Below are 13,965 nucleotides of genomic sequence, written 5' to 3'. Positions count from 1 at the left end.
AGGCAGGAGGATGCCGGCTCTTCCCTCCTGCTTCATCCCTTTCTCCCCTCCTAAGCATGGAATACGGTAAACAGGATGTTCCTGCACTGCCTGACCATGACTAAATATATATATATAACATAAATCTATGGCTTTGGGTTATCCAAAAAACCAGAGGTACCCAAATCCCAGACACCTGCCTCTTCCTGGGCACTTAATTCTGTGGATTAAGTTTGCCGTACTGTGTTTCTATCAAATTCTAACTGAAGGCCCAAGAATCATGTGTTTTCCAGACCCAGATGCTCTCCAGGACTAAGAGATTCCAGCTGCAGGATATAATTGTAAATCACATTTTCCAATAAAACTGTTGCTAAGTTCAGAGTATTTTTCCCCCCCCTCACACACAGACATAAGCATTCCTTCAGGAATGACTGAGGAGCACCAGGAAAACTTCAAGCCCCTTTTCCTGCAGCTTTTACCAGAAAATAAGAGGATTTCCTATCGTAAACTGCTTAATTACAAATCCCAATGTATTTCCCCATCTGAGTGCTCTGAAACCAGGCACATCTCCATTAAAAACCTCAAATCCAAGGAAGGAGAACTGCATATTTATTAAAACAAATCACAGGCTGTCCAGAGCAGATCCAGATCTCCTTTATCACAGGAACAGCTACACAAGCTCATGCCAAGGGAGAAAAACTTCCAAGTCGGGGTCAGTACAAGATCCAAGACAGGGAAAGAACAAGAACAAAGGGGTTAATAAATGTGTGGAGAAGAAGTTTTCAATTAGCAGGAGGTTAAGTGAAGCAGTGAATGCTGAGGGCAGACAGATGATGCTCTTGGCCACCATAAATCCCTCAAAGATGGATCTAAACTAAGCTGGGCATGACCTTGATGTCTTTTCCCGAGGGGATTCAAGGGAGAGCCTGCACTCGAGCAGAGCATTGATCACTACAGACTACTCACTACACTGACACATTTTGGGGCTCCATCAGCTTCTCCTCTCTAATCACTGGGGGTCTGTTCAAACTACAGCTGGGGGGCAGTGGATGCAGCCCCAAAAAGGCCAGAATGGAAACAGGATTGGGAGGGTTGGGGTTACAACACGGACACGTTACGTCTCAGGGCTCCAACGGCTCCTATTTCTTCCTGCCTCCTCTCTCTTTGAGTGCCAGGTGAATCAGAGAGCCACTCGTCATGTTGTAATAAGCCAGGGAGTTGGAATCCTTGATGAAGATGCCCTGAGGGGAGGAGAAAAGGGGAAAAAAAAAAAACAAAACAAAAAACCACAGAAGAGCAGTCAGAGCAGAAACCTTAGTGCTGCCTTCCCACAGAATCCCACCCAGATCCCAACCCTCCTGGCTGTACGCTCACAGCAGGGGGATGACAGAACACTGCAGGCTTTGAAGAGCCCAGAGAGATCCCAGTGTCCAAGATGGACACTGGAGGTGGGTAGAGAATCCTAGAATGACTTAGGTTGGAAAGGACCTTAAAGATCCCCCTCATTCCACCCCCCCTTGCCATGGGCAGGGACACCTCCCACTACACCAGGCTACTGGGAACAACACACAGCCAATGTGGCTCCTGCAACACATAGATAACGAGTCACCACATGTGGAGTTAGTCAGGCTCCACTCTCCCCTCACCATTTTTGGGTTTTTTTCCTTAAAAATAATCAGCTCAGCTCCCTTTCCCGTTAAGGGTTAACAGAGACTCTGCCCGCACATGAACTCCTGAGGAGCTAAGTGCACAAAGTTCACTGCTTAGGCAGCAGGTTGTGCCTGCCTGGGCACATGCATGACTGGAAATAAGTCATTAAAAAGGAATGGGGCCTTTCTCACAGCTCCAGCTTCGAGAGGAAGAGAGACAGAGAGTGAGCTCTTCCCTTCCCCTGTTTTGGAGAAAGCCTTCCCTGAGCTGCCACAGTTACAAGGCACGCTCGCCCACCTCCCACTGTGAGCACACACAGCAGAGCTGTGGGAGCAGGCTGCTGCAGCTAAATGTCAAAAGAAAAAAAAAACCTAATAAAACAAGAGGCTGATTTCAGAGAAAGCCACATCAAGTTTGGAGGACTCATCTGCAGCAGCAACAATGTGAAAATCCTGATTTAATCACCTATTAAAGGCCTGTCCTGCTGTAACAGAGGGCAGTTCTGTCACAGCTGTGCTGTGCAAGCAGGAAAAACATTCCCTCTGCTCTTCCAGTATCTCATGGGGCATTAGATTGTACACTATAATTTTTCTTTATAAAGAAGTCGTGTGAGAGAAGGCACTGAAGGAACAACTAGCATCTGAAGGGCTTATACCCACCTCGTACTGCAGCTTCTGCTTCCCAGCTGGCATCCCTGTGGCCTCGTGGATCTTAACCTTGATAACAGACACCTGGGGAGGATCAAAGGGCTCCTTCAGTGCTTTTGTCCCAGTCCTGCTCCCCAGCCCCATGGAGGGGGAGCAGGCTGAGCTGCCAGCTGCTGCTCTCACGGGCAGCACATGGAGCAGGGCAGGGCAGGAGGATGAGCTACATGCCTGGTCTGAGAGGGGCAGGGTGAACACCAGCACTTGGCCATTCAGCTTCCATTCTGTCTTGTCCTGCATGTTGGGAACTTGGACTTTGACTGTGACTGGGCCCTATGGGAAAACACAGATATAGTCTCTCAGGGCTGTGATAACACAGCACCAGACTAAGTATTTATTTCCATATCTTGACTTCAGAGTAAACACACTGAAATGTGTTTACAAGTTACTCAACTGCTCCCAAAATAAAACATTTAGTTGGGTTTCTCTTCCTTTTGTGTGCCATCTATCAAGCACCACACGCACTGACAGTGTCACAGGGTGAAGTGTGAAGCAGAGAACAGGAGACAGCTTCTCTGTGCACATGAAATCACGAAATCACAGAATCACAGACTGGTTTGGGTTGGAAAGGACCTCAAAGCCCATCCAGTGCCACCCCTGCCATGAGCAGGGACACCTCCCACTGTCCCAGGCTGCTCCAAGCCCCAGTGTCCAGCCTGGCCTTGGACACTTCCAAGGACGGGGCAGCCACAGCTGCTCTGGGCACCCTGTGCCAGGGCCTGCCCACCCTCCCAGGGAACAATTCCTTCCCAATATCCCACCTAAATCTCCTCTTTTACTTTAAATATTCCCAGAAAAACCATACAACCCTTCCTAAGGATTTAAAACTCCTCCTGTGATGCTGGCACTCCTCAGGAAGGAATTGATGCTCCCATTTAGCTCACCTTGTTATGGAATACACCACATTATACCCTACTATCATGCTGGCATTGATACTCTAATCTCTTAGCATCTCCAGCTTAGTCCTCCTCTCCTTAAAAGCTCATTAGCAGCTTTATTTCTTCTCTGCAATATAACCTACCCCTCACTGCCCTTAATTACAGAAGAGCACTATCCCACTCTGTGTAGCTCTTCCCAATAAGAGACAAAGGAGTCTGGTTAGCTCAAGAATGACAAAAGGAAGGAGACACCTCAGAAGTCCCTTCCTTGCCAGGTATTTTTGCCCCTCTGTGCAGGGAATTGGCTTTACAGCCCCTGTGGAGTTGGGAGTGGAACAGCCCAGGACTCTGACCCACACATGTACCTTGTTCCTACGCAGAAATTCCTCCTCTGGAATCAGGCTATCCTCACTCTTCAGTTTCTTGGAGACTGGCTCATCCTCCATGGGGGGTGGGGGGTGAACGGGAGGCATCGGCGCTGGGGACGGGACCGGAGCCACGGGAGGCGCAGGGACAAAGGCTGGAATGGATGGGGACACACAACACAACCCACAGTCACCCCCTGAGTGCACAGCAAACACCCCCTCACAACAAAAACACTTTGAGCAGAGCAGCACAGGCTGAAAATAAATGCCACAATACATGGAGGAAGTTACAACCAACAGCAACATGCAAACTTCAAACATTCGGAGAGCTCTCATATTGGGAAGCATTCCAGGAAGAGATAACAAGGCATGAGAGCTTCCTGCAGATCTTGCAAAAAAAGAACACACTCTCAGTTTGGCAGGCAGCAGTGCCAGCTCCTCCAGTTAGGGAAGAAAAGACAAAAAAAAAAGGAAGGATTGCTTCTTACATCATGCTTTTTAACTTCAAAGCACCTAATGAGGAAAAGAGCCAGCAAACAGCTTTTCCTCCAGCAGCAGCAGCTTCTGTAAAGAGCTGTAACACCCTCTGAGGTGCTGGCAGCTCCTCTTTACCCTGCATTCCTAATTTTCACCCAAGAAGGCTCCTGGGGCCACAGGATTGCCTGCGTTTCATGGTGCAGGAAGAGCCTGGAGCCCAAAAGCAGTACTAGATAAGCCATACCAAATGCCCCAAAACTCTTAACAACACAACCTAGGGCCTGCAATCCCAGTTACACACCAGTACCACGGCACGGGAGGAGAAGGACTCCAAGCTGAAGCCCATCATAAAGGAATTATCCAACAATTCCCCAGGAAAAGCTGAAGTCACTGACCTGTGGGGACTATCATGGGGGGCGGGCGGGGGCTCATGATGGGGGGAGCAGAGGGGGGCATGGGCACCACGTTGATCCGTGGGGTGTGGATTATGGGAGGCATGGGGGTGGCTATGACGGACCCCGGAGGCAGCCGGACCACGGAAGTCATGGGGGGACGAGGCATGACCGGAACTGCAGAAACCACAGCGGCACGGACGGGAGGAGGCATCTGGGGAGAGAAGGTGAATTTCCTTAGTGGGAACACCCAGGGCTAGCCACAATCCCGATTAAAATAACCAGAGAAACACAGAACCACGGGTTCTGCTGGCCAAAGACTTGCAGGGAGTAGTGGCCCCACCATATGGGCAGCCCAAGCTGGCTTGAGCAGGCACAGAAGCCTCATTAACAGATTAAAGGGTTCCTCCTTCCCTCCCCACTTCAGGATCAGACCTCCAGGCACTTAGTTCCTTTCCTAAATTGCTGCTTGGGACTCACACAGCAGATCCCTTGAGGCAGGGAGTGAATGTTCTTACCTTGGGCTGCTTTTGTCCAGCATCACTTTACACCTACAAAGGCCCTCAGCCATCCCTTTCTTAGCCATACTCTGCCTCCAAGATCCCACTGCCCAGCTGATCTCAGTGTTCGTGATAACTCCAAGGACAAAAAACTCCACCTAAGTATTATATTCCTTTTTTAACAGAAAGTTCAATAAGGTTCTTCTAATATTTCCAAACTACTCTTAAACCGCAAACTTCCCACAAAAGCCTCTTCCGTGCAAGCACCCTTGCCCTTCATCAGGACCCCTCTTAATTAACTACAGCCTCAGTAATTGGCTTCTGAGAGCCCAAACACTCACGGTGGGTGGACGAGGTACAGATGTGATGGGCTGGGCGCTGGCAGGGGGGTTGGAGGCTGAGGAAGGAGGGGGTGGCTGGGGTATCTCGTTGGGTTTGCTGGGCCCGATCTTCTCCTTGCTGTCATCCTCTGGCACCAGTCCCTTGGCCTTGTGGATGGCTTCAATTTGCTCTTGCAGAGTGATATTGGCCTGAGCAGCCTGCTGTGTGCGGGCCATGCTGCCCGAGTGGCCATCCCAGGTCACCTGAGAGGGTAAAATAAATCAGAATAACCCAACCTGGCCAGACTGCAGAGAAATCCAGAGAGCAGCTTGACAGAAAGAAAAAAATTCAAGACTCTTGTGTCTCTGAGCATTCACAATGCTACAGGGACCTACTATATAAAAAACCCCAGCCAATCAAACAAAAATTCCCAATTTCTACTCTACCTTTTCCTCTGGTTTCTGGATCTCCTCTTCACCAATCTTTTTACCAATGGCAGTCTCTTCCACACCGAAGATATCAGTACGACGCTCTGCCAGCTGCTTCAGGCTGCTCTCAATATCCAAACCTGAGGGAAAAAAGAGCAATTCTTATCTCAACAAATATAACCAAACACGATCAAGCCTCTCTTACTGATCTTTCAATTATCTGATACCTAATGGCCGAGTGATGCCCTTTTTACACAGAATATTCTGAGTTGGAAGGGACCACAAGGACCATCAAAGTCCAATTCCTGTCCCCTTTCTTTTTTTTTGGAAAGATACTGGCCAGCAACAGCTGATTCTTTTTGATATTAACTTTATAAAAGGGCCTCAATGTACTAATGACAAACATATCCATCTAATTATCACAGAAAGGAGATCACACAGAGCTACATTTCAGATGGTCCTGATCAGTGGGGGCACTGAGGGGCTGTGCAATCAATACCCAAGCTGACCTGGGGCATAGACCTCGTCATCACTCTGCTTCTCCCGGATGGATCGATCCCGCTGCTCCAGCCACCGTGGATCCAGGAGCCCAATCCTCATGTGTTCCTGCATTTTACTGGCAGGAATCTTCTCTCCAGTGATGGGAGACACCAGGTACTCATCCGGAGCCGGGGCGGGTGGTAACGGTTTTGAGGCTAGGAAAACAAAACCACAGCGTTGGTTCAGTCTAGAAACAAATGGTTTGGGATTCTTCAGGAAGAAATAAAGGTGGTTTTTCCCACTAGTTTGATTTACCTTTGGGATCGTAATCTTTCCGCACAATGACCTGATCTGGTGTGGGAGGGAGTGGGGGTGGCATCGGGGTTTCTGGAGGAGGAGGAACCTTCTGACCTTCATCTTCATCATCTGACCCCTTATTGAAAAGGAAACAAAAATCATAACCAAGTTCCAGTGGTCAAATTCCTTTGAGAGATGTAAAATCCTACAGAGTGCTGGAAGAATGGATTATGCAGCTTCAAAGCAACGGAGCTGTTCTGGACACCTATGGCATAGTGGTTCCTCTGGACCACGATTCAGAAGTTCAGCAGCCCCAGAAGAGGAAGCAAATATTCCTCAGTTTCCACATTACAGCAGCCTGGCACGCAGGGGCTTACAGTTAACCACGCTCTTGTTCCCTGTTAGCAGAAAAACAGCTTAAAGTGGGCAGAGCCTAAGATGAGTCATCTTTCAGTGTTCCAGACTCTGGGCACAAAAAAGCCTGAAAGACTTAAAACCACAGAAATATAAAATCCACATCACCAGGTGCTAAAATTACTGTCTTTCTCTCTTGGAACTTGTATTGTCATAGAAAACATTTTAAAAAGCAACCATATTCCAGCAGCAACAGGTTGTTGGGAGATTTCATCAGAGGGAAATTTCATTTCCTCAAGAAACTGAAGAACTACTTACAGTGAAAGTGGAGAGCCACATAAACCACACGAACTCTAGGGGATAAGATCCTGTTGTCCAGTTACCTCATCCATATCCTGCACTTGTGTGTCCTGATCCAGCTGGGCTGGAGGCTCATCTGTTTTCTCTTGCTTTTCATCTTCCTCATCTGATTCCACCTCCATCTCCACCTCCTCACTTTCCCCAAATTTCTCATAACGCTCCTGGATCAGGATTCGAGCTCCCAGCTCTTCTGGAGTGGTGGGAGGAGGGAAATTCCCTACAATGCAGAAAACACAGCTTCTGTTTCTCCATCCCATTTCATTACTCAACACACACAGACAGAAATACCAATTCTTGAACAAAAAGCAGTGGCAACAAAATCCTTGGGAGCCAGAGGATATGGAAGGGAATGGATGGAGTCTATATAAACATCAGCATGACACATGAAGATAAAGTGACTTATAAATGGAAGCACTACTAGAAAGTGGGACAAGCTCTGCTGTCCTGGCGGAAGTAGAGAAGTGGACACTACTGCAGTCCTGGACTTCCTTCAAAGAGAACATCACTGACTCCAGAAAAAACCAGCAGCCCTGCAAAATGTCAGTGCAAGGCTTTTCCCTTCAGCTCTGAAGGATAAAAGGCTGTAAACCCCAATGTCTGCCTAAAGATAGCACTTCAGGACACATCTCCTGGGCAAAGGCACCAGAATTTCACAGAGATTACAATGTTTAACATCAGTACCTTGCTCGTTGGGCTGGAAGTCAACTGTTTCCACAACCACAAAGTCATGCCAGTCAATCTGGGCATAAGCAACACGCTCCTTCTCCTTCTCTTCCTCCTCCTTCTTTCTCTCTCGCTCCTGGAACTTGGCCCACTCCACTCTGTAATAGACCTGCAGGAGCAGACAGAGCACACATTGTCAGACAAGGAACAGCACAGTCATCTCACTGTTGGTTTGCATATGGAAAGAACCTGGAGCAGTGTCAGGTTGGTTATCAGGGAAAGGTTCTTCCCCCAGAGGCTGCTGGGCACTGCCCAGGCTCCCCAGGGAATGGGCACGGCCCCGAGGCTGCCAGAGCTCCAGGAGCGTTTGGGCAGCGCTGCCAGGGATGCCCAGGCTGGGGTTGTTGGGGTGTCTGGGCAGGGCCAGGAGCTGGGCTGGACGTGGGAACCTTCCCACTCGGGATATTCCATGATTCCAATTTGTATGCACTTGGAAACGGGGTTGTGCAGAATCTCTGTGCTGCCACAAACTACCCCCATACCAACACCAGCTGCAGTTTAAAGCAACTTTGAGCCTCCTGTACTCAAGCGAGAGCAAGTGACACATCCATTGTTTTCTCTATTTGCTGCCAACAAGCCAAAAACATGCAAAGAGAAAAAATTCAAAACACAACCAAAATGCTTCAGCAATTTTGCAAATTTTTTCTTGGAATACCTGATCCAAGACTTCCTTGGGATTTTCAGCCTCCTTCTTGAGCTTGAGGAGCAAGCCCTTCGGCGGGATCAAGATCTGAAACACATTTTACATGACAGTTGGTGACAATTCTTTGTGCCAAAGCCTCTTTCAGAGCAATTATTCTCTTTCTACACTGCTAAAAATACCAGCAGACCCCCGGGGCTATGTCCCATTTATTCTACTGCAACCCTCTCATTACTTACTGCTCATCCCTGCACTTCAAAATACTCACTTGTGCCCTTCCAATTATTCTCCAGATAAAAAAAGCCAGAACTTGTACTTAGATTACAATAGTGTGTGGTACATTTAGGTGACAGCCCACTGTGCTCAGCACAGTATCCTCTCTGAAGAGCAGGATTTAAAGGATGGATTCCTGGACCCATATTTCCAGCCTGGCTGGTTTGTAGAGCTTCATCAGCCCTCCAGACTCATTCCTGCTGCAGAAGGAATCACCCTGCTGGGAATACCTTTGTGTACTGCTCCACCAGCTTGGTGAAGTAGTTGAAGAGGCTGTGCTGGGGGCGAAGGAAATCAAACTGGTAGTTCCTCTGCTCCTTCTGCATGAGCTGGGTGAGGAACTGCCTCCCGTTCCGGGCCACAAACTGCGCCGTGAGCTTCACCACGTCCAGGTCGAAGGCCGAGATGGATGGAGGGTCCGCGATGAACTCGAACTCGGGCGGAGGCTCCTTTGGAACCACCGTCTCCTGGATCACCTGGGCCTGCACCTGCAGGGAGAACAGAGACAGCTCAGTGACCTCCTGCAAGGAACACCCACCAAACACTCAGGAGAATCTTTTTTAACTCCAGCTGCTGCAGGAAAGCAATGCCAGTTGCCATCCTGGCAGGCGCAAAGATGAGAAACCATCAGGTATAATTTCATCTATTAAAAATGTTGCTCCAACAGCAAACAAATCTGGAAAGTATCAGGATTTTGCTACAGCCCTCCCAGGGCCACCAACACCACAGTGTGGCTGCTGGCCATGCCAAGCATGTAAAAGCCCTGGATTCATTCCATGCCCTCTTCCCACCCACTATGTTCAAAGGCACAGCTGAAGAAGGTGAGCAGCATTTTGTACTCCATGTTTGAAGGGGAAGTCGATCCTTGTGGCAGGAAAAGTTTCTACAGAACAGTGCATGCAACAAGGCCAAACACAGCTCCAAGGGATTCCCAAAACTTGCCTCTGCCACATCCAGTCCAAGTGATCCCCACTGTAAGTACTCTGTCAGTCAATACGCAGCTAAATTTAACTAAAATGGACCAATTAAACTGTATTTTGGCACTTTCAAACGACTCTGAGTTACCAGCACTGGGGGATGCACATCTGCATTGAAACAAAGCTCCAGACACTCAACTCCACGCCTGTCACTGCTGTCATTTTGACAAATATATAACCAACTCTTTCTTCTTGACTTTTGAGCTTTCTTCCTGCTCAACCCCAGGCTGCGGCACCACTTCAAAGCGGCCAAATTCTTCCCCAAAGTGATGGAAGGAACACTCACCTTCTGTGGGAGCTGCTGCTGGGCGCTCTGCTGCTGCTGCATGACCTTGGGGATGGCAGCCGAGGGCTCCTGGGCTTTGCCCTCCTTGAACTCGCTGACCTTGTGCCGGTAGTAGGCATGGTAAGGGTCGTTGGGGTTCAAGAAGTTGAACTTGGGGTTATTTATTTCGTTCTGACGAATTCTGGCTTCAAATTCTGGACCATTTCTGGGGAGGAACAAGAGAAATCGTTTAGGTCATCAACTCAAGTGTAAATGTCTCTTTCAGACTAAGATGTGTCAAGGCATGAGCCACTCAGAAGACCATCCTCTCTCCCACACGGGAGGAGCTCCTCTCTCAAGAGCTCACACCCAGCTGGACACACACAAGTCACAGGCAATTGTCCTCCTAATGTTGTCTGTAATGTGAATATGAAAAACTCACACTCAAAAGTGTTCTACAGTCTCATCTGTCTGCACACAAAGGTCATTTCCACCACTGACTGAAGTTTCCAGTTATGAACCATGAAGTTTACAAGTTACTTACTACACCAATTTTATCTGCTCTATTAACAAGCTTTCAAGACTCATTTCAGTTCCAGAACAATCATATAAGGAAAAAAAGCAGGGAACCATCAGCCTGTGCAGGGACTGGCCACCCCAGAGTGCTGCATTCAGGAGCCCCAGTCCAGGTAACATCCACTCCTCCCACCCAAAACACGAGCCAGTGATTTCAGGGCAGTTTGAGAAAATTCCCAGCTGCCACAGGGTGCTTCTCTTCATAATCTCTGGATACCTCCAAGTTTCACTTAGACATTCCACCTCCTCCAAAAGAGGAGGTCTCTACAATCCCAAAGGATAAACAATCCCTTCCTTATGCTTGGAAGCAGCCAACACTCCTTGGCAGCATTTTAGAGATGAGTTACACAATAAGAGTTTGACTGGAGCAGCTTTTAGTAATTCTCTGAAACCAAAACCCACCACATTTTAGCACTAAAACACAGCCATGACTCTTGCACCAAGGCTCCCTTTCCACCTGGAATTTGGTTTCCCCTTCAGATCATTCAGAACAGGCCCTGTTCCCCACTTATTGCAGCACCCACTGCACACCTGAACAAGGGCTTTATTTATTTACCACCAGTTTCTCCAGCAAAGACTGTCTTACACCCTCTTCAGTAGAATATTGTTGTTTCTTTTCCAGTCTCACCGATTCAGCCTCAATCCTTAAAATCCTTTATCCAAAACCACGGAACTGGGACCTGCTTCAGCTTCTGGAGCTGCACTGCAGAGCAGAAGCATGAAAATCCCAGGAAAAAGAGACATCACCAGTGTCACTTTACCTGGCTACAAAGCTGGCAGTCTTGTCCACAATATTCCTGACCTCTGGAGGAGGGTAGATAATTCCCACCACAGGCTTGGCTGGTGCTGCTTCCTCTTTAGGCTCTTCTTCTGGCTGTAATAAAGATTGTTTTACTACAAAAGGTGAAGGGTGCCAGGATTAGGCATTCCAAACACAGTCCCAACAGCACACAGGAACATTTATCCACCCTCCTCCTCAGCCCCTCAATCCCTGAATTCTTCCTGACACGAGATCTGTATGAATGCCACTAATTCCCTGGTTTCTCAAGATGGGAGACAATGTTTGTCTGCCTGTCAGAGGCACCCACTGCAGGGACAGGGACAGCAGGACAACAGGGAAGGTGCCTAAAGGGGAACTAAAACAATTCCTCAGGGCATTTCCACTGTTTCAGCCTTAACCCCGAGTATGTTCATAAATGCTGAGCCAAAAGGCTCAGGAAAAACACCTCATTCCTAAGGTGTGGAAGTTCTGGATGTTCCTAGGGGCCTGTAGGACCTGAACGATTGACTCCACATGAAATAAAACACAGGTTTTAGTCCACTGTGGTTGCACTGGAAGTTATTTTGTAAAGAAAAACAGAGCATTTTTCTCACTGATATTACAGGAGGATCCAAACTAAAATCCCAGAACCCTCCCTGTGGATGGCTTTGTATTCCAGTAAAACCAGAAGCTGCTTTTCCAGGATACTAAAGACGTTGTTTCTCTTTCCTCACCAAGCACCTTCCAAGAAAAGGTGTTATAAACCAGGACAGATCTACTGGAAACATTTATAATCCTAACATGGACAGTCAGGGAACACTTAAATTCCCAGCAAAGCTCCCAGCTCTGCCAAACCCATGGGGACTCCAAGCCAGAAAATATTCCCAAGTCAGACTGATCCCTGGCAGTGTCCAAGGCCAGGCTGGACACTGGGACTTGGAGCAGCCTGGGACAGTGGAAGGTGTCCCTGCCCATGGCAGGGCTGGAATGGAACGAGCTTTAAGGTCCCTTCCAGTGCAAACCATTCCATAAAATACAACGTTAATAAAGTGTGGTAAGAGAAAAGCACCATGAATATCTATAGTTTTTATTCCCACTCCCTCCAAACTTCATCTTTGGGAGCTGAAGGATGAGGCAGCACCACATTTGAGATATTTTATTAAACAGTGATGCAGAGTTGCCTTGGTAACATCTGTACATGAAAGTCACTGGGTTTTTTGGGAGGAAATCACAATTTTCCAAGGTTCTCAGTGAGATCAGCTCCCTGTCAGCTCCAAGAGTGCTGTGTGAGAGTCAGGACAGCAGCTCCAGCTCTGTGGGAGCTGTATCCCCATCTCAGGAAAGCTGCAAAGAATATGGCCAAGAGAGAATGGATCTGAGAGGGTGCTGGGATACACAGGACTGCCACGCTCCCTCAGACTTTTAATCCTTCCACACATCATTCCTAGAGCCAGGGCGGCTCCCACAGCTCCTGGCAACCCCCCACACCCATCGGAATCACAGCCCTGGGGCACTGCCAGGGAAGGGCTTGGTGCCCGCCCAGCCCCAGCAGGATGCTGCTGTCTGGGAAGGAATCTTGGGGTGGTGTGGGCGGGAAGGGAACCCAGAGCTCATCTCATCCCATCCCTTGCCATGGGCACGGACACCTTCCACTAGCCCAGGCTCCTGGCTTTGGGCACTGCCAGGGATCCAGGGGCAGCCACAGCTGCTCTGGGCACCCTGTGCCAGGGCCTGCCCACCCTCCCAGGGAACAATTCCTTCCCAATATCCCATCCAGCCCTGCCCTCTGGCACTGGGAAGCCATTCCCTGTGTCCTGTCCCTCCATGCCTTGTCCCCAGTCCCTCTCCAGCTCTCCTGGAGCCCCTTTAGGCCCTGCAAGGGGCTCTGAGCTCTCCCTGGAGCCTTCTCCTCTCCAGGTGAGCACCCCCAGCTCTCCCAGCCTGGCTCCAGAGCAGAGGGGCTCCAGCCCTCGGAGCATCTCCGTGGCCTCCTCTGGACTCCTCCAGCAGCTCCAGGTGCTTCCTGTGCTGGGAATTCGGAGCCGGAGGCAGCTCTGCAGGTGGGGTCTCACCTGAGCGGACGCAGGGATCAATGCAGCGCACCGGCGGAAACTGCAGCTCCCCCAGGCTCACCCTAGCGCGGTCCGTGAAGGGCACACACCCCCAAACACTCGCGGTTCGCGCCATTCCCCGCTCCCCTCCCCTCCCTCACCGCCCCCCCCTCCTCGGCCCGTACCGGTTTGCTCTCAGCGGGGGGCGCGGGCTGCGCCGGAGGCACAGCCTGCACGGGTCCGGCGGGCATGGCGCTGCCGGGGACGGGGGTTCCGCGCCGGGCGGGGCCGATCGAGGGGCGGGCGAGACTCGGTCAGGACCGGACGCGGCGCCGGCACCGACTGGGGCGAAATGGCGGCGGCGGGCTCCGTGCCGCGCGTGCGCGCCGGAAGTGACGCCACGCCGGCGGGGAGCGCAGGCGCAGATTCCCGGCAGGTGGGCGGGCACACGGCGCGCGCGCCCGCTGCGGGATGTACCATTAGCGTCCCGCGCGGGGGGAGCCCCCAGAAGCGGG

At 50.0% G+C, this 13,965-nt stretch overlaps 1 protein-coding gene across 1 annotated transcript; it reads right to left on the bottom strand.

Moving 5' to 3' along the window:
- Positions 1-565: 565 nt before the first annotated feature.
- On the bottom strand, positions 566-13,820 carry SF3A1 (splicing factor 3a subunit 1). The gene is made up of 16 exons (XM_082293443.1): positions 13,636-13,820; positions 11,401-11,513; positions 10,085-10,289; positions 9,052-9,309; positions 8,564-8,638; positions 7,867-8,017; positions 7,209-7,402; positions 6,490-6,607; positions 6,204-6,389; positions 5,713-5,834; positions 5,287-5,529; positions 4,449-4,659; positions 3,577-3,731; positions 2,505-2,606; positions 2,289-2,360; positions 566-1,220 (listed from the first exon to the last, which is right to left on the bottom strand). Exons 1-16 carry the CDS (start codon positions 13,699-13,701, stop codon positions 1,119-1,121), a joined length of 2,373 nt encoding a protein of 790 aa, XP_082149569.1. The 5' UTR covers positions 13,702-13,820; the 3' UTR covers positions 566-1,118.
- Positions 13,821-13,965: the final 145 nt, after the last annotated feature.

Source organism: Coloeus monedula (genome assembly GCF_965178545.1).
Source record: "Coloeus monedula genome assembly, chromosome: 18".
Taxonomy (NCBI): Eukaryota; Metazoa; Chordata; class Aves; order Passeriformes; family Corvidae; genus Coloeus; species Coloeus monedula.
Note: the sequence above shows the minus strand (reverse complement) of the source record. Positions and strands in the feature narration are given on the sequence as shown.

Coding starts and splice junctions, on each gene's coding strand:
- SF3A1 (XM_082293443.1), bottom strand. CDS start 13,701: ATGCCCGCCGGACCCGTGCAGGCTGTGCCTCCGGCGCAGCCCGCGCCC. Junction 6,390..6,489: donor GAAAGATTACGATCCCAAAG/GTAAATCAAACT, acceptor TTGTTTTCCTAG/CCTCAAAACCGTTACCACCC. Junction 5,835..6,203: donor TGACGAGGTCTATGCCCCAG/GTCAGCTTGGGT, acceptor TTTTTCCCTCAG/GTTTGGATATTGAGAGCAGC.